At 42.0% G+C, this 23,627-nt stretch overlaps 2 protein-coding genes across 2 annotated transcripts in view; both read left to right on the plus strand.

Annotated features, from left to right (window-relative positions):
- Nucleotides 1–23,627, plus strand: part of LOC120877906 (GTPase IMAP family member 1-like) — a 597,608-nt gene that overhangs the window by 469,409 nt on the left and 104,572 nt on the right. The gene's annotated exons all lie outside the window — the stretch shown is intronic.
- LOC120877915 (GTPase IMAP family member 7-like) lies at nucleotides 11,537–13,603 on the plus strand. The gene is given in 3 exon segments (XM_040260395.1): nucleotides 11,537–12,546; nucleotides 12,548–12,923; nucleotides 12,926–13,603. Coding segments are annotated over 3 exon segments (876 nt in total). The 5' UTR covers nucleotides 11,537–12,177; the 3' UTR covers nucleotides 13,057–13,603.

Raw genomic sequence — 23,627 nt, forward strand, 5'->3', positions numbered from 1 at the left:
ATCTCTCAGAGGGCAGAGAGAATGAAAACCACAATCACAGAAAACTAAATAAACTGATCACATGGACCACAGCCTTGTCAAACTCAATGAAACTATGAACCATGCCATGTAAGGCCACTCAAGATAGACAGGTCATGGTGGACACATCTGACAAAACGTGGTCCACTGAAGAAGGGAATGGCAAACCACTTCCATATTCCTGACTTGAGAACCTTATGAACAGTATGAAAAAACAAAAAGATATGACACTGAAAGATGAATTCCCCAGGTCAGTAGACACCCAATATCCTACTGGAGAAGAGTGGAGAAATAATTCCAGAAAAAAATGAAGAGATGGAGCCAAAGAGAAAACAATGCCCAGCTGTGGATGTGATTGATAGTGGAAGTAAAGTCCAATGTCATAAAGAGCAATATTGCATAGGAACCTGGAATATTAGGTATATGAATCCAGGTAAATTAGAAGTGGTCAAATAGGAGATGGCAAGAGTGAACATCGACATTTTAGGAATCAGTGAACTAAAATGGCCTGGAGTAGGTGAATTTAACTCAGAAGACCATTATATCTACTACTGTGGGCAAGAATCTCTTAGAAGAAATGGAGTAGCCCTCATAGTTGAGAAAAGAGTCTGAAATGCAGTGCTTGGGTGCATTCTCAAAAATGACGGAATGATCTCTGACTGTTTCCAAGGCAAACAATTCAGTATCACAGCAATCCAATTTTATGCCCCAACCACTAATACTGAAAAAGCTGAAGTTGAACTGTTCTATGAAGACCTACAAGACCTTCTAGAATTAACACACAGAAAAGATGTCCTTTTCATCATAGGGAACTGAAATGCAAAAGTAGGAAGTCGAGAAAAACCTGAAGTAACAGGCAAATTTAGTCTTGGAGTACAGAACGAAGCAGGGAAAAGGCTAACAGAATTTTGACAAGAGAATGCATGGATCATAGCAAACACCATCTTTCAACAACGCAAGAGAAGACTACACATGGACATCACCAGATGATCAATATCAAAATCAGTTGGACTATATTTTTTGCAGCCAAAGATGGAGAAGCTCTATATAAACAGCAAAAACAAGACTTGGAGCTGACTGTGGCTCAGATCATGAACTCCTTATTGCAAAATTTTGACTTAAATTGAAGAAAGTGGAGAAAACCACTAGACCATTCAGGTATGACCTAAATCAAATTCCTGATTATACAGTGGAAGTGACAAATAGATTCAAGGGATTAGACTTAATAGAAGTATGGATGAAGGTTCATGACATTATAAAGGAGACAGTGATCAAGACCATCCCCAAGAAAAAGAAATGCAAAAAGGCAAAATGGTTGTCTGAGGAGGCTTTACAAATAGCTGAGAAAAGAAAAGTGAAAGCAAAGGAGAAAAAGAAAGATATACCTATTTGAATGCAGAGTTCTAAAGAATAGCAAGGAGAGATAAGAAAGTCTTCCTCAGCGATCAATGCAAAGAAACAGAGGAAAAGAGTAGAATGGGAAAGACTAGAAATCTCTTCAAGAAAATTAGAGATACCAAGGGAACATTTGATGCAAAGATGGGCTCAATAAAGGACAGAAATGGTATGGACTTAACAGAAGCAGAAGATATTAAGAAGAGGTGGCAAGAATACACAGTTCAGTTCAGTTCAGTCGCTCAGTCATGTCCGACTCTTTGCGACCCCATGAATCGCAGCACGCCAGGCCTCCCTGTTCATCACCATCTCCCGGAGTTCACTCAGACTCACGTCCATAGAGTCCGTGATGCCATCCAGCCATCTCATCCTTGGTCGTCCCCTTCTCCTCCTGCCTCCAATGCCTCCCAGCATCAGAGTCTTTTCCAATGAGTCAACTCTTCACATGAGGTGGCCAAAGTACTGGAGTTTCAGCTTTAGCACCATTCCTACCAAAGAAATCCCAGGGCTGATCTCCTTCAGAATGGACTGGTTGGATCTCCTTGTAGTCCAAGGGACTCAAGAGTCTTCTCCAACACCACAGTTCAAAAGCCTCAATTCTTCGGTGCTCAGCCTTCTTCACAGTCCAACTTTCACATCCATACATGACCACAGGAAAAACCATAGCCTTGACTAGATGGACCTTAGTCAGCAAAGTAATGTCTCTGCTTTTGAATATACTATCTAGGTTGGTCATAACTTTTCTTCCAAGGAGTAAGTGTCTTTCAGGATAACTATATAAAAAAGATCTTCAAGACCCAGATAGCCACAATGGTGTGATCACTCAATCACTCACCTAGAGCCAGACATCCTGGAATGTGAAGTCAAGTGGCCCTTAGGAAGCATCACTACGAACAAAGCTAGTGGAGGTGATGGAATTCTCATTGAGCTATTTCAAATTCTAAAAGATGATGCTGTGAAAGTGCTGCACTCAATATGCCAGCAAATTTGGAAAACTCATCAGTGGCCACAGGACTGGGAAAGGTCAGTTTTCATTCCAATCCCAAAGGGCAATGCCAGAAAATGCTCAAACTACCGTACAATTGCACTCATCTCACATGCTAGCAAAGTAATGCTCAAGATTCTCCAAGCCAGGCTTCAACAGTACATGAACCATGAACTTCCAGATGTTCAAGCTCATTTTAGAAAAGGCAGAGGAACCAGAGATCAAATTGCCTACATCTGCTGGGTCATAGAAAAAGCAAGAGAGTTCTAGAAAAACATCTACTTCTGCTTCATTGACTACACTAAATCCTTGACTGTGTAGATCATAACAAACCAAGGAAAATTCTTCAAGAGATGGGAATCTCAGATCACCTTACCTGTCTCCTGAGAACTCTGTATGCTGGTCAAGAAGCAACAGTAGAACCAAACATGGAACAACAGACTGGTTCCAAATTGGGAAAGGAGTACATCAAGGCTGTGTATTTTCACCCTGCTTATTTAACCTATATGCAGAGTTTATCACACAAAATGCTGGGCAGGAAGAAGCACAAGCTGGAATCAAGATTGTTGGGAGAAATATCAGTAACCTCAGATATGCGAAGGACACAACCCTCATGGCAGAAAGAGAAGAGGAACTAAAAGCCTCTTGATGAAAGTGAAAGAAGAGAGTGAGAAAGCTGGGTTAAACCTCACCATTCAAAATACAAAGGTCATGGCATCCAGTCCCATCACTTCATGGCAAATAGATGGGGAAACAATGGAAACAGTGACATACTTTCTTTTCTTGGGCTCCAAAGTCACTGCAGATGGTGACTTAAGCCATGAAATTAAAAGATGCTTGCTCCTTGAAAGAAAAGCTATGAGCAACCTAGATAGTATATTAAAAAGCAGAGCCATTACTTTGCCGAAAAAGGTCTGTCTAGTCAAAGCTATGGTTTTTCTAGTAGTCATGTATGGATGTGAGAGTTGGACTGTAAAGAAAACCGAGAGCTGAAGAATTGATGTTTTTGAACTGTTGTGTTGGACAAGACTCTTGAGAGTCCCTTGGACTGCAAGGTGATCAAACCAGTCAGTCCTAAAGGAAAAAGTCCTGAATATTCATTGGAAAGACTGATGCTGAAGCTGAGACTCCAATCCTTTGGCCATCTGTTGTGAAGAACTGACTCATTGGAACAGACCCTGATGCTGGGAAAGATTGAAGGTGGGAGGAGAAGGGGACGACAGAGGATGAGATGGTTGGGTGGCATCACCAACGCATGGACATGAGTTTGAGTAAGCTCTGGGAGTTGCTGATGGGCAGAGAAGCCTGGCGTGCTGCAGTCCATGGGGTCACAGAGAGTCAGAAGCGACTGAGTGACTGAACTGAACTGAACTGAATGGAGCTTGAAAGGGCTTCCCTGATAGCTCAGTTGGAAGAATCCACCTGCAATGCAGGAGACTCTAGTTCAATTCCTAGGTTGGGAAGATCCACTGGAGAAGGGATAGGCTACCTACTCCAGTATTCCTGGGTTTTCCTGGTGGCTCAGCTGGCAAAGAAAGTGAAAGTGAAGTCGCTCAGTCATGTCCGACTCTTTGCGACCCCATGGACTGTAGCCTACTAGGCTCCTCTCTCCATGGGATTTTCCAGGCAATAGTACTGGAGTGGATTGCCATTTCCTTCTCCAGGGGATCTTCCCGACCCAGGGATCGAACCCAGGTCTCCGGCATTGTAGACAGACGCTTTACCGTCTGAGCCACCCTGGTAAAGAATCCGCCTGCAATCCGGGAGACCTGGGTTCAATCCCGGGGTTGGGAAGATCCCCTGGAGAAGGGAAAGGCTACCCACTCCAGTATTCTGGCCTGGAGAATTCCATGGACTGTATAGTCCATGCGGTCCCAAAGAGTAGGATATGACTGAGCAACTTTCACTTTCACTATGGAGCTTAAAAGAAAGATATTTATTACCTCCTAGTTCTGGGAGTTCAAACTCAAGATGCTGGCAGAGCCGTGCTCTCTGAAGGCTCTTAGGGAGGCTGCTTTATGGCCTCTTCCGGGCTTCTGGTGCTGCTGCAATCCTCAGCTTCTAGATGCATCACTGCAACCTCTTTCCTCTTGCATTTCACTAAAAGCAGAAGGCGGAGCTTGGCTGCACCTTCCACACTTTGCTTGGAAATCACTTCAGCTAAATGGTCAGGTTCATCACTTACAAGTTCTAGTTTCCACTCAACAGTAGAACAGGCAGTATCCCCAGGAAACAGCGAGCCACGTGTCTGTCTGACTTACTTCTTTCCTGAAGCGCGCTGTGGTCTCTCACAGCTCCCAGGAAAGATGATAGACACTATGTCTGGCTTTCTGGGCAAGATTTAGGTCATTTACTATAACCCCAAACAGCAAGTGTAATTTTTGGAAATTTTGCTGTGACTGCAGGCACATGGAGAAAAAGCTTCCAACCGGGCAAACCTAAACATTTATGGTCAATACTTCTGTCTCTTTAAAAAAAAAAGTGTCTTCGCTAACCACACCCAATTTGCTTCCTGGCTCTGAGGTCTCAGAGGTGCAGCAGTTAAAGCAAAAACAGGGGCTCAAACAGCTCTCTGGAAGAAACCGGACAGCTCATCAAATCCTTCAAAAGCAGGTGAGCCTGGCTGAGAAGAGGCTCCAGAGCACAGAGCTGTAGGGGCAGTAGGATACCTGGAGTTGGAGAGGGCGTGGATTCTGGACTGAGAAGGGACCACGTGCTGTGCAAGCACCTCTGCCAAGAGGATGCTGCCAGAGCGGGAGTGGTGGAGGGTAGGGAGGGGAGTAGTGGTGTTTCTTAGCATAATATCCAAGCATCTCATTTTAACATGACGATCTTTTGCTGAATACTACACCTTCCATCCAGTTGTTGTTGGGATAGACATTGATAACACTTGATAACCCAGACATTTCTCTTAAGAAGAAATACGTTCCCAAGGCAGGTCTTTAGAGTTGGAATGCAAATAGAGGCCACCTAGTCTAAATCTCTCTTTTTTAAAATTTAGTTCCTATTTTATATTGCAGTATAGTTGATTGTAAATCAACTACTTTTTTGGTGGTAAATGGTATTTGAAGACTGAAATCTGGCCCTAAGTGTGCTTGTTGCTACTTGGCTCATTGTTTTTATGCCTTTTCAATGAAGTTCAAAACTATACAAACATACACAACCAAGAACAGGATTGCTGAAAATAATTTTTTGCAGGTCTTTCTCGGGGGAGAGTAGTGGGAGAAGTTAAATATATCCCACTGGGGATGGACAAAGAAATGACCACTTTGTCAGGTCTCTTGGAATGATTTTTTGTGTGGTTCATTCACAACACAAAACACAATTAGGCTCATTTGCTTCATTTGCTTTTGATTTTTACTAGTATATTGAAACATAACTTTTACTGTATAATTGTTTAAACCATTTATGTGGCTTTAAGATCAAATCTATGAAATGTAAGTATATCCCAACAAGTCTAGTTCCCAATGTCTATCCCTGTGTCCTCCTTCCTCTTTTTCCCATCTCCATCGAAGTAACTTATTTTTGTTTAGTTTTCAGATTATTCTTCCATTGCTTCTACAGATGAATGAAAAACGCATATATTACATGTATACATGTAGGTCACATTCCTCCTTATTAGAGAAATGCTAGTATACTGTGCATTATTTTCTTCACTTTGCTTTTTTTGCTTAATGATGTATTCTACAGATGTCTCCATACTGGGATATAGAGATATACTTCATTCCTTTGTACAGTTGGCTAGCACTTCATTGTGTGACTATAGTTAATTCAATCAGGTTCCTGCTGGTGCCGCTGCTGCTAAGCCGCTTCAGTCATGTCCGACTCTGTGCGACCCCACAGACGGCAGCCCACCAGCCTCCTCCGCCCCTGGGATTCTCCAGGCAAGAACACTGGAGTGGGTTGCCATGTCCTTCTCCAGTGCTTGAAAGTGAAAAGTGAAAGTGAAGTCGCCCAGTCATGTCTGACTCTTAGCGACCCCGTGGACTGCAGCCCACCAGGCTCCTCCATCCATGGGATTTTTCAGGCAAGAGTACTGGAATGGGGTGCCATTGCCTTCTCCAATCAGGTCCCTAATGATAGTCATTTGATAAATTTTTGGTCTTTTGAGGTTTCAAACAGTGGTGCAGTTAACAGCCTTCTGCATAATTTTCTTCTTCTTCTTCTTCTTTTTTTTTTGTCAGTGTACCTTTGGGATAAGTCCTAAAATTGTGATTGATAATCAAAGAGTAAATGAATATGTACCGTTGCAAGTTCTTGCTAACTTCTCCTCTGGTTCTTTTAGACTATTTTTCTCTTCCCAACAGTCATGTAGGAGAGGACCTATTTTCCCTAAACCTTTTGTTTTTAAATAGTTATCTATCTATTTGCCTGCATTGGGTCTTAGTTGCAGCACACAGGATCTTCGTTGCCTCATGTGGGATCTTTCCTCGGGACACATGGACTCTCTGGTTGTGGTGGTATTAGTTGCTCCATGGCATATGGGATCTTAGTTCCTCAACCAGGGGTAAAACCTGCACCCCCAGTATTGCAAGGTGGATTCTTAACTACTGGCCACCAAGGAGTCCCTCCCCTATACTGTTTACCAATAGATTATGCCAACAAACTTGAATTTTGCCAAACCTGTACATGAGAAATAACATCATAGTATAACTTTAATTAATTTTAAGGTTTTTTATGTTTTGATAGATTTTTCTATGAGTGAATGTTAATATCTTTTTATATATTCAAAGGATATTTACATTTTTTCATGAACTTGTTCATTCATATCTCTTATAACATTTTCTATTGAGTTATTGGTCTTTTGTTTATCTACTTTTAGATATTATTTGTTTTCTAAAATATTTTTATTGAAATATAGTCGATTTATTATAATTGCAACAAAGTGATTTAGTTTTATATATATGTATACATTTCTGATTCTTTTCCATTATAGTTACTACAAGATTTTGAATATAGTTCCTTTTTCAGTTCAGATCAGTCACTCAGTCAGGTCTGACTCTTTGTGACCTCATGAATTGCAGCACACACGCCAGGCCTCCCTGTCCATCACCAACCCCCAGAGTTCACTCAGACTCATGTCCATCGAGTCAGTGATGCCATCCAGCCATCTCATCCTCTGTCGTCCCCTTCTCCTCCTGCCCCCAATCCCTCCCAGCATCAGAGTCCTTTCCAACGAGTCAACTCTTCCCACGAGGTGGCCAAAGTATTGGAGTTTCAGCTTTAGCATCAGTCCTTCCAAAGAACACCCAAGACTGATCTCCTTTAGAATGGACTGGTTGGATAGTTCCTTTTTATTATACAGTAAATCCTTGTTGCTTATGTATTTTATATACAGTGGTGAGTGAAAGTCAGTCTGTTGTGTTCGACTGTTTGCGACCCCATGAACCGCAGCACACCAGGCTTCCCTGTCCATCACCAACTCTCGGAGTCTACCCAAACCCATGTCCATCGAGTCAGTGATGCCATCCAACCATCTCATCCTCTGTCATCCCCTTCTCCTTACGCCCTCAATCTTTCCCAACATCAGGATCTTTTCCAATGAGTCAGCTCTTCGCATCAGGTGGCCAAAGTATTGGAGTTTCAGCTTTAACATCAGTCCTTCTAGCGAACACCCAGGACTGATCTCCTTTAGGATGGACTGGTTGGATCTCTTTGCAGTCCAAGGGACTCTCAAGAGTCTTCTCCAACACCACAGTTCAAAAGCATCAATTCTTTGGTGCTCAGCTTTCTTTATTGTCCAACTCTCACATCCATACATGACCACTGGAAAAACCATAGCCTTGACTAGATGGACCTTTGTCGGCAAAGTAATGTCTCTGCTTTTTAATATGCTCTCTAGGTTGGTCATAACTTTCCTTCCAAGGAGTAAGCGTCTTTTAATTTCATGGCTGCAATCACCATCTGCAGTGATTTTGGAGCCCAGAAAGATAAAGTCAGTCATTGTTTCCACTGTTTCCCCATCTATTTGCCATGAAGTGATGGCACCAGATGCCATGATCTTAGTTTTCTGAATGTTGAGCTTTAAGCCAACTTTTTCACTCTCCACTTTCACTTTCATCAAGAGGCTTAGTTCTTCTTCATTTTCTGCCATAATGGTGGTGTCATCTGCATATCTGAGGTTATTGATATTTCTCCCGGCAATCTTGATGCCAGCTTGTGCTTCTTCCAGCCCAGCGTTTCTCATGATGTACTCTGCACAGAAGTTAAATAAGCAAAGTGACAACATACAGCCTTGACGTACTCCCTCTCCTATTTGGAACCAGTCTGTTGTTCCATGTCCAGTTCTAACTGTTGCTTCCTGACCAGCATACAGAGTTCTCAGAAGACAGGTAAGGTGATCTGGGATTCCCATCTCTTGAAGAATTTTCCATGGTTTGTTGTGATCCACACCGTCAAAGGCTTTGGCATAGTCAATAAAGCAGAAATAGATGTTTTTCTGGAACTCTCTTGCTTTTTCAATGATCCAGCGGATGTTGACAATTTTATCTCTGGTTCCTCTGGTTTTTCTAAAACCAGCTTGAACATCAGGAAGTTCATGGTTCACGTATTGCTGAAGCCTGGCTTGGAGAATTTTAAGCATTACTTTCCTAGTGTGTGAGATGAGTGCAATTGTGTGGTAATTTGAGCATTCTTTGGCATTGCCTTTCTTTGGGATTGGAATGAAAACTGACCTTTTCCAGTCCTATGGCCACTGCTGAGTTTTCCAAATTTGCTGGCATATTAAGTGCAGCACTTTCACAGCATCATCTTTCAGGATTTGAAATAGCTCAACTGGAATTCCATCACTTCCACTAGCTTTGTTCATACTGATGCTTCCTAAGGCCTACTTGACTTCACATTCCATGATGTCTGGCTCTAGGTGAGTGATCACACGATTGTGATTATCTGGGTCATGAAGAACTTTTTTGTGCAGTTCTTCTGTAGTCCATGGAATTCTCCAGGCCAGAATATGAGTGGGTAGCTTTTCCCTTCAGGGGATCTTCCTAACCCAGGGATCAAACCCAGGTCTCGCACATTGCAGATGGATTCTTTATCTGCTGAGCAACAAGGAATATATAGTGGTATGTATCCATAAATCCGATACTTCTAATTTATCCCTTTTCCCAGTATTCTTGTCTGGAGAATCCCATGGATGGAGGAGCCTGGTAGGCTGCAGTCCATGGTGTTGCTGAGAGTCGGACATGACTGAGCAACTTCACTTCACTTTTCACTTTCATGCATTGGAGGACATGGCAACCCGCTCCAGTGTTCTTGCCTGGAGGATCCCAGGGATAGGGGAGCCTGGTGGGCTGCTGTCTACGGGGTTGCACAGAGTCAGACACGACTGAAGCGACTTAGCAGCAGCAGCAGCTGACTTTCCTATTTGGTAATCATAAGTTTGTTTTCTGTGTCAGTGAGTCTGTTCCTGTTTTGTAAATAAGGTCATTTATTATTTTTTTTAGATTCCACATATAAATTGTACCATATAATATTTTTTTTTCTATCTGACTTACTTCACTCAATGTGAAAACATCTCATTTCATCCATGTTGCTGCAAATGGCATTATTTCATTCTCTTTTACTGCTGAGTAATATCCCATTGTATATACAAATCACAGTTCTTTACACATTCATCTGTAGATGGACAATTAGGTTGTTTCCACGTCTGGGCTATGGTAAATAGTGCTACTATGAACACAGGGCTGCATGTATCGTTTCAAATTAGAGTTTATCTGGATAATATGCCCAGGAGTTGGACTGCTGGATCATATGGCAACTCTATTTCTAGTTTCTTGAGGATCTTCCATACTGTTCTTCATAGAGGCTATACCAATTTATGTTTCCACCAACAGTGGAGGAGGGTTCCCTTTTCTTCACACTCTCTCCAACATTATTTGTAGACTTTTTGATGGTGGCAGTTCTGACTGCTGTGAGGTGACACATCAAGGTATTTTTAATTGCATTTCTTGAGTAGTTAGTGATGCTGAGCATCTTTTCATGTGCTTATTGACCATTTGTATATATATTATTTGTACAAAAGGGAAATGGCCCTTCTTTTATATAAGTAGGAAAAATCTTTCCCCTGGTTTGACATTTGTGTTTTAATTTGTATATCCCCAAAATATCTGTTTGATTTTTATGTAATCAAATTTAGGAGTCTCTTTCCTTACTCTGGGCTTCCCTGTGGCTCAGCTTGTAAAGAATCCACCTCCAATGCAGGAGACCCGGGTCATATGGAAGAGAACCTGGAGAAGGGAAAGGCTACCCACTCCAGTATTCTGGCCTAGAGAATACCATGGATGGTACAGTCCATGGGATGGCAGAGTGACTAAGTGATTTTTCACACAACCTTACTCTATTCCAAATCTTATAAATATTTTACCTATACCTAGGTTACAAAGATTTACTCATGTTTCTTCTATTCTTTATATGGATTAACTTTTTCTACATTTATATTTTTAATCTATTTGGAAGTTGACTGGCAAGAAGAAATGGACGCAGTTTTATTTTTTCTATATGGTTATCTCAATGTTCCTTATTAGTCCATCTTTCTTTGCATTGATGTGAGATGCTACCTTACTGAATATAAATGTAGCATAATGTACATGATTTGAATATAAATGAATATTGTGTGATCAACTTGGCCTATATTTGAATTTTCTGTTTTTGTTTCACTGTTCTGTCTATCCATGCACCAATATTATACTGCTTTAATTACAGAAACTTATATTCTACTATCTGGCAAAGCTAGTCTTATCTCATTTTTTTTTTTTTTTTTTGCTTGCTTGCCCAGGCTAATTCTTTTTCCTTCATCCAAATAAATTTTATAATCAACTGCTTTAGTTGCTGAGTTTCCCTGGTGGCTCAATGGCAAAGAATCCACCTGCCAATGCAGGAGGCTCAGGTTTGATCCCTGGGTCTGTAAGATCCTCTGGAGTAGGAAATGGCAAACCACTCTAGTATTCTTGCCTGGGTAATGCCATGGACAGAGGAGCCAGGCAGGCTACAATAAATAGGGTCACAAAAGAGTTCGATACAACTTAGTGGCTGAACAACAATTTTAGTTGGATGAAAAAAAAAGTGATAAAATTTTTATTTTATATATACATACAATCATGTTAAAGAAGAATCAATTAATTTAAATTTGATGAACTGCTTTAAACATGAATCAGGATTGAATTTGGCCAAACGACTCTTCTGCACCTAGTTACTTTTCTTCTTAATCTCTTGATGGGATGTATTGTAACAATCAAAATCCCCTTGTTGAATCACCCTAGTATGTCTGACAATCGTACTTACTCATGCGATACTGCTTTTTGCATGTAATAATTTACTTAGGAATTTTGTATCAATATTTACACATGAGACAGGTCTATAGCTTTATTTATTGTGAAATCTTTGTTAGCTTTGGAATCAACATTACACTTGCTTCATAGAAAAAACTGAACATTTTCCTTTATTGCTATGTGATCAGGAATAGTTTGAGTAACCTGAGATTATCAGGTCTTTAAAGGTTTCAGTGAGTTCCCTATGAAACCATCAAGACCTGACATTTTTGTGGAGATACTCTAACTAGTTGGTTATTTCTTCAATAACAACTGAACTGTTTAAATTTTCTGTCTCTAACTGGGGTCAATATGCATAAGCGAATATTAGAATTTTCAGTGAGGAAAAGAAGAAAAAAAAAAAAAGAGAGAGAGAGAGAATTGGAAATGGTTCCTACTTACCTAAATTGATCCTTTCCCCCTCTCCCTAGTGGTGTGGGTGCCTGCGCGCCAGAATCTCGTGATATAAACATGGCTGCCACAACAAACAACACTCTGAGGATCGTGCTGGTCAGGAAGACCGGAAGTGGGAAAAGTGCGACGGCAAACACCATCCTCGGGGACAAAGTATTCGACTCTAGGATTGCTCCGGAAGCTGTTACCAAAACTTGTCAGAAAGCATCCCGGAAATGGAAGGGGAGAGATCTTCTCGTTGTTGACACCCCAGGGCTCTTTGACACTAAGGAGACTCTGAAAACCACCTGCAAGGAAATCAGCCGATGTGTCCTCGCCTCCTGTCCCGGGCCTCACGCCATCGTTTTGGTCATGAGGCTGGGCCGCTACACACAGGAAGAGCAGCGAACTGTGGAGTTGGTCAAGAATCCGTTTGGGAAAGCAGCCAATGAAGTATATGATCATCTTATTCACTTGCAGAGATGAACAGGGGGACCAGAGCCTGAGCGACTTTTTGAAGGATGCAGATGTAAACCTACGAAGCCTCCTCCAGGAGTGTGGAGAGCGCCGCTATGCCATCAGGAACAGCAGAAACACAGAGCAGGCTGAGAAGGAAGCTCAGGTGCAGGAATTGGTGGAGCTGATAGACAAGATGGTGCAGAACAACCAAGGGGCTTACTTTTCTGACCCCATTTACAAGGACATAAACCAAAAGCTGAGACAGCAGGAGGAACACTTGAAGAAAGACTATGCTGATGAATTACAAAACAAAATTAAACTAGTAGAAAAGGAATATGCCCATAAAACACCAGAAGAAAAGGAGAAATAAAGTTGCTAATGCAGAAGCATGATGAACGAATGAAAAATATACGAGGAGAAGCTGAGATGAATATATTTCAAGTTACATTCAACATGATTAAAAATATGCTTTCAAAAATATGGTACATGTTGTGGTAGTATAAAGTTTATTTTTCCTCCTCAATTTACTAAACCTTGTTAATGTGGTAGTGTTTATTTTCCAAAGATGGTTAAAACCCTATCTTCTGACTTCTTACAGTCTAAATCCTCTTATGATCTCTTTCCCTTGAGCTATGGGTCTATGTCCCCTACCTTGAAATTGGAGGGACTTTGTGACTGCTTTGAGAAACAGTGAGCGCTTGAAGCAACACCATGTGACTTCTAAGATTAGATAGGGAAAATGCCTCCTTGCTCTTCCACATTGTTTACCCTTGGAATTTGCCCACCCTTCCTTCCCTTGAGAAAGCCTGAGTAGAAGTCGCCCCCATGAAGAGAACCTGAAGTCACTGGTCCACTCCCCTGGCTGATATTTCACCTGCCATCCAGAATCAGCTTGCTGGCCTTGCAAGTGAGGCAACACAGAGTGGATTCTGCAGCTGCCAGCTGATGAAACTGCAAAGAGCAAAGATGAGTCTTCCCCACGGGGTCCTGCCCAAATTGCAGATTCATGAGAAAAGTAAATGATTGCTGTTGTTTTAAACCACTACGTTTTGGGATGATTTGTTATGCAGTGAGGGCTGGGAGGGATTGGAGGCAAGAGGAGAAGGGGACGACAGAGGATGAGATGGCTGGATGGCATCACTGACTTGATGGACGTGAGTCTGAGTGAACTCCGGGAGCTGGTGATGGACAGGGAAGCCTGGTGTGCTGTGATTCATGGGGTCGCAGAGAGTCGGACACGACTGAGTGACTGAACTGAACTGAACTGAACTGAGGGCTGCATGCAAGCAGGCTGTTGTTTCAATCCTGTCCGCCTCTTTGCGACCCTGTGGACTGTAGTCCACCAGGCTCCTGTCCATGAGATTCTCCAGGCAAGAATATTGGAGTGGGTTTCCATGCCACCCTCCAGGGGATCTTCCTGACCCAGGGGTCAAACCCACATCACTTACTTCTCATATATTGGTAAGGGGATTCTTTACCACTAGCATCATCTGGGAAATCCATGCAGTGAGAATTAACTAGAATTACATATCTTTCCAGCTCATTCCCCAGCACTCCTAGCTCCTACCTGTCCTTCCACACAATGCCAACAAATTTAAGAGTTTATGAAATTGACATAACCAGGTAATGATCCATTTTGTAGAGTTCAAAGATTCAATTTGGGAAAATTCAAATAAGAAACCTTGCCTATGTTAAGTGTAGGCCCCACTGATGTAATAACTGGTGTGTCATTTCAATCCACACCTAGGAAAACTTTGTGAAACATGGGCTTCTCTGGCACCATTATTCTGTGGTTCATGGAGATGTGGAGGTTGGCAAATTCTCTTGTTTTTTTTTTTTTCTCTCTCCTCTTTTTGCTATTAAAGGTATCTCTTTTTTTGCTATCAATGCCACTTAAGTATAGTACAGATTAACATGACTGTTATTCTATACAAAACTATTTTGTATGTCATTTTATTTAAATTAATTATGATAACAACCCTATGGAAAAGATGACAGTGAGTCTCAGGACTATAAGTAATTTGACTAGAGCCATCTGAATTCTTGCCTAGTGATCAATAGAGCTGAATTTTAATTCATATCTGCTTGCTTTTAAAGTTAAAGCTCTTTCAAAGGCACTAGTTTGATCTTTTTAGACATCTTAATATTTTTAACTGGAAGAAATTGCTTTCCAGTATTATGTTGGTTCTTGCCATATATCAACATGAATCAGTGATAGGTACACATATGTCCCCTCCCTCTTGAAACCCCCTTCCACCCTTGTTGGTTGTCACAGAGCACAACCTAGGGATTCAAGATCTCTGCATCAAACAGCACATTTGCTAATGGAACGTTAATTGATAGGAGCTCTCCCAAAGGGCTCCATATAAACACTAAGCCGAAGCCCCACCCAAAGACCCAAAACCTTCAGTCCTGGACACTTCACACCAAACCATTTGCAAAACAGAAACACAACCCTGACCATTAGCAGAAGGACTGCTCAAAGCCATATCAAATCCATAGACACCTGAACACACACTGCTAGACACAGCACTGCCCTTCAGTTCCATCCACCAGAGCAGAGGCACAAGTCCTCCCAGCTAGGAAACTTTCACAAGACATGGGTCCAATCTCATAAGTGGGCTCTCACCCTCTTTTAAGGTACTGTCCTAACTTCAAGTGCTCCTAACTGTAATATAAAAACCTCTTCTCTATCAGATAGTTTTGTTTGCCTCTGCACATCCACACTTCATCCCCCTCTCCCCCTCAATCTAGCTTGTTGCCTGGGATACTGATCTGCATGGACTACATCAGTGAGTCTCTTGCTGTCGGTCCTCTGCTTGGTTTCTGCCAAAGGAAATCCAAGCAGGAGATCTCTTGAAGGTAGAAAAGCAAGATCAGTATATCTGTTCTCCTGCCTCTCTCCCTGCAGGGTCATCTCTGAGTAGTTGCTACCCCTAAGTTGAAGGTCACAGCTCCTCTCCTTGAGATCTCTCCACCCAACTCTCTTTCTGGATTCTACCTTTTTGTTCACCACTTAGGGTACTGACACAATTTCCTCACTGTTACTGGATCTCTCCCTTGTCATTTCCAAACCTTGTATCCGTCGCTCATAGGAAGCCTCTTCACTAGACTCAGCTTCAAGTATATCACTATAGACCATCTTTTTTTCTGCTAGAATCTTGATGGATACATCTTATGATACCTACTTCTTTTTCTATTTGAAAGCATTCCCTGATTTTTATTGTTTTTTTTTTTTTTTCAATCCCCTGACAGCAGGAAAGTCTCATGTGACTGTCGAAATCTCTGGGAAAATTTTACCCACATAGACTGTGACATTGGCAGTGAGCACATTAAAGTTTCTGTCTTGCTAAAATCATTACAAAACTTCAGTGATACAGAGATGAGTTTATATTAAAATACATATGGTAGATAACTCAAACTCAAATATCTGGAATTTTTACAGCTCTCCCTTGTTTTGTCTGTGAAAGTGACAAGAGTGTTTACTGCATCCATGAAACTTAAGGACAGAGGGATTGGAGATTAAATATCGAAAAATAACATCTCAAATACCTGCTCATTCTAAGGTTCATCACAAATACTTTGAATGGAGTAAGACAACGTGGAAGAAAAGTCTGTTGTGAGAAACATTCATAGTATATGTGAAATAACACTGTGGGCCCCAACTGCTATTTGCTATAACAGAATCTTATGTTTCTAGTTAGTTCCCTGTGAGTGATTTATCAGTGCAACATTATCTCTAGAGAGCAAACAATCGTGCACTGCCCAGACATATTTCCCTTATGAACCATTTGGATGATATTTTCCTCTCAGGGATTTGCAGAAGCATTATGAAGTCAGTTAGCTTGTGTGTTTCTAGGCTTGTGTTAGGACCTAATGAAGATACAACTTAAAGGAGTTGATTTCTTTTCTCTCAAATCTATGTTCTATTTTTGAAGGTAAAACATACTCAAAAGAAAAATGAGTAATTCAAATGAATCATATAGGTATCATCTTTTCCTTGATGTGTGAATTCTTGACCATTAGAGTATCTTCACTTGCATTATATCCCAGTTTTCTCTGAAGGTGGTTCTGAATCCTGAGATCTCAGGAAGTTCCCACACTCACTGTGTGTACTATTCCTATGGTTGAAATATGCATAGCCATCATCCATAGTTGGGGAAAGTAGATTGATAGGAGAAGACTTGAGGAAGAATTCCGGGCTTGAGGTATACTCTGAAGGATGTATACAATGTGTGCATGTGGATGATGGGATGATAAGCCCCTTTATTTGCAGAAAGAGGAAAGTTAGGGTCTGCAGGTGAGACCATCAGGGTAGACTCAGAAGTGACAGCCTTCAATTAGGTTCGTGACAAGCTGAGTATCCCAAAGGTTATGTGAGAGGCCTAGGGTGAATGTGGCAGGATATTAACAATAAATATTGATTTTGACTGACTCAGTACGGACAACATCCCCACATTCCAGTCTTATGTACTAAAAAATTTGTGTAGAACTTGAAAGGAAGCAGGTGGTGACCAGTTCTGTGAGGTGTAGTTGTTCAAATAATTCAGTAGGTATTTGAAGAGTTTAAGAGGAAAGTGAAAGTGGCTCAGTTGTGTCCAACTCTTTGCAACCTCATGGACTGTAGTCCATGGAATTCTCCAGGCCAGAATACTGGAGTGGGTAGCCTTTCCCTTCTTCAAGGGATCTTCCCGACCCAGGAGTCAAACAGGGATTTCCATGCATAGCAGGCGGATACTTTACCAACTGAGTTATGAAGATAGGGCTTTGTAAAAGAGGACAGTTTGGTTGGAAGGACAACAACCTTCAGGATTGGCAAATTTATTTAACCTATATGCAGAGTACATCATGAGAAATGCTGGGCTGGAAGAAGTACAAGCTGGAGTCAAGATTGCTGGGAGAAACATCAATAACCTCAGATATGCAGATGACACCAACCTTATGGCAGAAAGTGAAGAGGAACTAAAAAGCCTCTTGATGAAAGTGAAAGAGGAGAGTAAAAAAGTTGGCTTAAAGCTCAACATTCCAAAAACAAAGATCATGGCATCTGTTCCCATCACTTCATGGGAAATAGATGGGGAAACAGTGGAAACAGTGTCAGACTTTATTTTGGGGGCCTCAAAAATCACTGTTGATGGTGATTGCAGCCATGAAATTAAACGATGCTCACTCCTTGGAAGGAAAGTTATGACCAACCTAGATAGCATGTTGAAAAGCAGAGACATTACTTTGCCAGCAAAGGTCCGTCTAGTCAAGACTATGGTTTTTCCAGTGGTCATGTATGGATGTGAGAGTTGGACTGTGAAGAAAGCTGAGCACCGAAGAATTGATGCTTTTGAACTGTGGTGTTGGAGAAGACTCTTGAGAGTCCCTTGGACTGCAAGGAGATCCAACCAGTCCATTCTAAAGGAGATCAGCCCTGAGTGTTCTTTGGATGGAATGATGCTAAAGCTGAAACTCCAGTACTTTGGCCACCTCATGAGAAGAGTTGACTCATTGGAAAAGACTCTGATGCTGGGAGGGATTGGGGGCAGGAGGAGAAGGGGACGACAGAGGATGAGATGGCTGGATGGTATCACTGATTTGATGGGCGCGAGTCTGAGTGAACTCCGGGAGTTGGTGATAGACAGGGAGGCCTCGTGTGCTGTGATTCATGGGGTCGCAAAGAGTCAGACACGACCGAGTGACTGAACTGAACTGCACTGAACTGATGCCTAGAGTAGTGGCTCCCCTAGTCAAGAGGCTAATCTCTCTGTAACCATGGCATTTCATAAGGGAGGCTCCATGGGGAATCCTCTTGTGCTCTACCCAACAGGACAAGAGTTCTCTCTTACCTCACACCAATAAGGTGGCTCCCTGGTCTTCGTGCTGCCTGAGGACATGAGTGCTGCATGGTAAGAGATTCCTGGCCGGGGGGCGGGGGGGGGGGGCAAGACCAGTGTCCTCTGGAGCAAAACTATAGAGCCAGATTCTCTTGAGGGAAATATAAAAGATGTTGCCATGTGCCAGAGGATAATGATTGAGGAGGCTGATTTGAAGCAACTATAGCTTTCACTGACTGTGGGACCCAAGTGTGTTCTTCCCACTAATCAGCTATAGGCCACACAGGAGGGAGCCAGCCAAAGCCGGCTTAAAGGGGACTTGACTGGAAGTCTACCATGGATCCCAACTCTGCCAGGAACTGGAGTTGAAAGGACCATCTGGAGGGCAGATAGCAGTCAGCAGTTGGACATGTAATGGTAGATTTCCAGGGGAGGCTATCTGCAGAGTCATTAATGGAGCCCCATGAGAAAAAAGAGACACTAAGTGCGTCTCCATTCCCCAAAGACCAGATTGTGTCGGACTTGTCTTCAGTGGTTTCTTCTCTCTCCTCCAACCAAGGAGGAGTCAGAAGCAAGGTCAGTGGCTGGAGGAGGAGGTGAGGGCAGGGGTGCAGATGGAAGCAGCCCCGTCCACACTGCTCGGCCTTCAGCAGAAGCCAGCACAAGCCATGGGAAGGAGAGGCTTTACCCTTCACTGTAATTCAGCTTGATTATTGGGTTGGATCCTTTAATTACACAAATGAGATGAGCAGTGGTTGGAGAGAGTTTCTGCTTAGGGTAGCAGCTATCCAAGATTTCCTTCATGAGACACAAATGGAGCCAGCATGACGGGTCTGTAGGAGACAAGAATAAATGTCTTCCTTCTTTGTGACGTCTTTCTTACTTAATGCAAGCCTTAGATATAGATCACCTCGTTTGCTGTGGAGGAGAGCACTCTTTAGAAGAACCCCAAGATCTTCCCCTTCTATTCCTAAAATAGTGGCGTTGGATGCTCTGAGTTGTGAAGCAGGAGTCCAGAGAAGCACTGTGCTCATTCAGATTATGGGAAGAAGTTTGAAGTGGCCACATCCCTCTCACAGACTGCTATTTATATGTAAATCCCACAGTCAGAGGAGTCATAGAGGTGGAGTAGAGCCTGCATATGTGAAATGGTAGAAGTGTTCCTCAGAGCCCTGATCCTTATGTACTCAAGATCAGTCAAAGACCAGCCTTGACCAGTTAAGCATCTGTGCGGTGGAGTCTCCATGTCCTGTGACTGAAGAGAAAGCAGGTGAATGGAGACTCTCACAACAAGTGTAGGGGATAACTCTGGCAAACGCTTTCACTGATCTTACAGATCATGACTTAACCTCATGAAAATTACTTCAGTTTTTGACAGAGTCTCAATCTGGTGAATAAAGTCAAAGACCAAACTTGAATACATGCTTTGGTTGAAAATAAAAAGAAGCTACAAATCACAGACTTATTTTCTTTCCACTGTGCATTTAAGTTCAAAGATGACTCCACCAGAAGGGTCCCAGAGATGTTGAATAAAAGTCCTCAAGGTCAAGGAAGCATGTCTGAAATGCAGCAGTCATTTGTAAAATGCTTTGTACAGAACCCATGAACAACCAAACATTTGTCACAATCAATCTTTTGAATGAAGACTCAAAATTACATATTCCTGGAAGATAGCACACATAGAAGCCCCTGATGACTTCACCAAGCAAGTCTTGAATGGTGGCCAACAAAGCCTGTCCTTACAGGCTTTGACATATCTCTAATGAGAAAAGCTGGCCTCAGAATTACCATATCTGTTAGTGCAGACAGAATGAAAACCACAATCACAGAAAACTAATCAAACTGATCACATGGAGCCAAGCCTTGTCTAATGCAATGAAACTATGAGCCATGCTCTGTAGGGCCACCCAAGATGAAAGGGTCATGGTGGAGAATTCTGACAAAGTGTGGCCCACTGGAGGGGCTTTCTTGATAGCTCAGTTGGTAAAGAATCTGCCTGCAACTCAGGAGACCCCTGTTCTATTCCTGGGTCGGGAAGATCCACTGGAGAGTACCCACTCCAGTATTCTTGGGCTTCTTGTGAATCAGCTAGTTCACTGGAGAAATGAATGGCAAACCATTTCAGTATTGCCTTGAGAATCCTATGAACAGTATGAAAAGGCAAAATGATATGACACTGAACGTTTGGTAGAAACCCAATATGCTACTGGAGAAGAGTGGAGAAATACCTCAGAAAAGAATGAAGAAGCTGAGCCAAAGCAAAAACAGCACCCAGGTGTGGATGTGACTGGTGATGGAAGTAAAGTTAAATGCTGTGAAGTACAATATTGCATAGGAACCTGTAATGTTAGGTCCATGAATCAAGGTAAATTAGAAGTGGTCAAACAGGAGATGGCAAGAGTGAACATCTACATTTTAGGAATTGGTGAACTAATATGGACTGGAATGGGCAGATCTAATTGAGATAGCCTTTGCATCTACTACTGTGGGCAAGAATGCTTTAGAAGAAATGGACTTGCCCTCATAGTCGACAAAAGGGTCCGAGATGCAGTACATGGGTGCAGTCTCAAAAATGACACAATAATCTCTGTTTGTTTCCACGGCAAACCTTTCAGTATCACAGTAATCCAAGTCTATGCCCAAACCACTAATGCTGAAGAAACTGAAGTTTAATGGTTCTATGAAGACCTACAAGACCTTCTAGAGCTAACAGCAAAAAAAGATGTCCTTTTTGTAGGGGACTGGAATGAAAAAGTAAGAAGTCAAGAGATACCTGGAATAACGGGCAAGTTTGGCCTTAGAATACAAAATGAAGCAGAGCAAAGCCTAGCAGTTTTGCCAAGAGAATGCACTGGTCATAGCAACAACCATCTTCCAACAACACAAGAGATGACTCTTCACATGGACATCACCAGATGGTCAACACCAAAATCAGATCGTTATATTTTTTGCAGCCAAAGATGGAGAAGCTCCATACAATCACCAAAAACAAGACTGGGAGGTGACTGTGGCTCAGATCATGAACTCCTTATTGCCAAATTCAGATTTAAATTGAAGAAAGTAGGGAAAACCACTAGACCATTTAGGTATGAACTAAATCAAATTCCTTATGATTATACAGTGGAAGTTACAAATAGATTCAAGGGATTATATCTCATAGAGAAAGTGCCTGAAGAACTATGGACGGAGGTGCATAACATTTGTACAGGAGCCTGTGATCAAGACTATCCCAAAGAAAAAGAAAAGCAAAAAGACAAAATGGTTGTCTGAGGAAGCCTTACAAATAGCTAAGAAGAAAAGAGAAACTAAAGGCAAAGGAGAAAAAGACAGATATATCCATCTGAAAGCAGAGTTCCAAAGAATAGCAAGGAGTGATAAGAAAGCCTTCCTAAGTGGTCAGTGCAAAGAAAGAGAGGAAGCTAATAGGATGGGAAAGTCTAGAAATCTCCTTAAGAAAACTAGAGATACCAAGGGAATATTTCATGCAAAGATGGGCACAATAAAAGACAGGGATGGTATGGACCTAACAAAAGCAGAAGGTTTTAAGAAGAGGTGGCAATAATACATAGAAGAACTATATAAAAAAAAATATTTATGACCCAAATAACCACAATGGAGTAATCAATCACCTAAAGCCAGACATCCTGGAATGTGAAGTCAAGTGGGCCTTAGGAAACATCACTAAGAACAAAGCTAGTGGAGGTAATGAAATTCCAGCTGAATTATTTTAAATTCTAAAAAATGATTCTATCAAAGTGCTGCACTCAATATGCCAACAAATTTGGAAAACTCAGCAGTGCCATAGGACCAGAAAAGGTCAGTTTTCATTCCAATCCCAAAGAGAGGCAATGCCAAAGATGTTCAAACTACCGCACAGTTGCACTCACCTCACATGCTAGCAAAGTAATTTTCAAGATTCTCCAAGCTAGGCTTCAACAGTTCATCAACTGAGAGCTTCTAGATGTTCAAGTTGGGTTTAGAGAAGCCAGAGGAACCAGAGATCAAATTGCCAACTTCCATTGGATCATAGGGAAAGCAAGAGAATTCCTGAGAAACATCTGCTTCATTGACTCGCTAAAGACTTTGACTGTGTGGATCACAATAAACCAAGGCAAATTCTACAAGAGATGGGAATACCAGACCACCCTACTTGCCTCCTGAGGAATCTGTATGCAGATCAAGAAGTACCAGGTAGAACTGGGCATGGAACAATGGACTGGTTCCAAATTGGGAAAGGAACATGTCAAGGCTGTATGTTGTCACACTGCTTATTTACCTTCTATGCAGAATACATCATGCAAAATGCCAGGTTGGATGAACTACAAGCTGGAGTCAAGATTGCAGGGAGAAATATCAATAACCTCAGGTACGCAGAAAACACTACCCAAATGCCAGAAAGTAAAGAAGAACTACGGAGTCTCTTGATGAAAGTGAAAGAGGAGAGTGAGAAAGCTGGGTCAAACCTCAACATTCAAAAAATGAAGCTCATGGCATCCAGTCCCATCACTTCATGGCAAATAGATGTGGAAACAATGGAGACAGTGACAGGCTTTCTTTTCTTGGACTCCAAAGTCAATGCAGATAGCGACAGCAGCCGTGAAATTAAAAGACGCTTGCTCCTTGGAAGAAAAGCTATGACCAACCTAGAGAAAATATTGAAAATCAGAGAGACATCACTTTGCCTACAAAAGTCTGTCTAGTCAAAGCTATGATTTTTCTAGTAGTCCTGTATGGATGTGAGAGTTGGACCATAAAGAAGGCTGAGCACCAAAGAATGTGTGCTTTTGAACTGTGGTGTTGGAAAAGACTCTTGAGAATCCCTTGGATTGCAGAGAGATCAAACCAGTCAATCGTAAAGGCAATCAATCCTGCATATTCATTGGAGGAATTGATGCTGAAGTTGAAGCTCAAATATTACCACCTGATGCGAAGAACTGGCTGACTAGAAAAGACTGTGATGCTGGGAAAGATTGGGGGCAGGACGAGAAGGGGACAACAGAGGATGAGATGGTTGGAAGGCATCACCGACTTGATGGACATGACTTTGAGCAAGCTCCAGGAGGTAGTGAAGGACGGGGAAGCCTGGCATGCTGCAGTTCGTGGGATCGCAAAGAGTCAGAGACGACTGAGTGACTGGACTGAACTGAACTGAAAAAGTGGCCTTGGACATGGTCACTTCCTCCCTAGGAAACATTGGAACCATTATCCAAACAGAATGTAGTGTGTTCCTACTGATGAAACTGTTAA

This window comes from Oryx dammah, unplaced genomic scaffold (genome assembly GCF_014754425.2).
Source record: "Oryx dammah isolate SB20612 unplaced genomic scaffold, SCBI_Odam_1.1 HiC_scaffold_18, whole genome shotgun sequence".
Taxonomy (NCBI): domain Eukaryota; kingdom Metazoa; phylum Chordata; class Mammalia; order Artiodactyla; family Bovidae; genus Oryx; species Oryx dammah.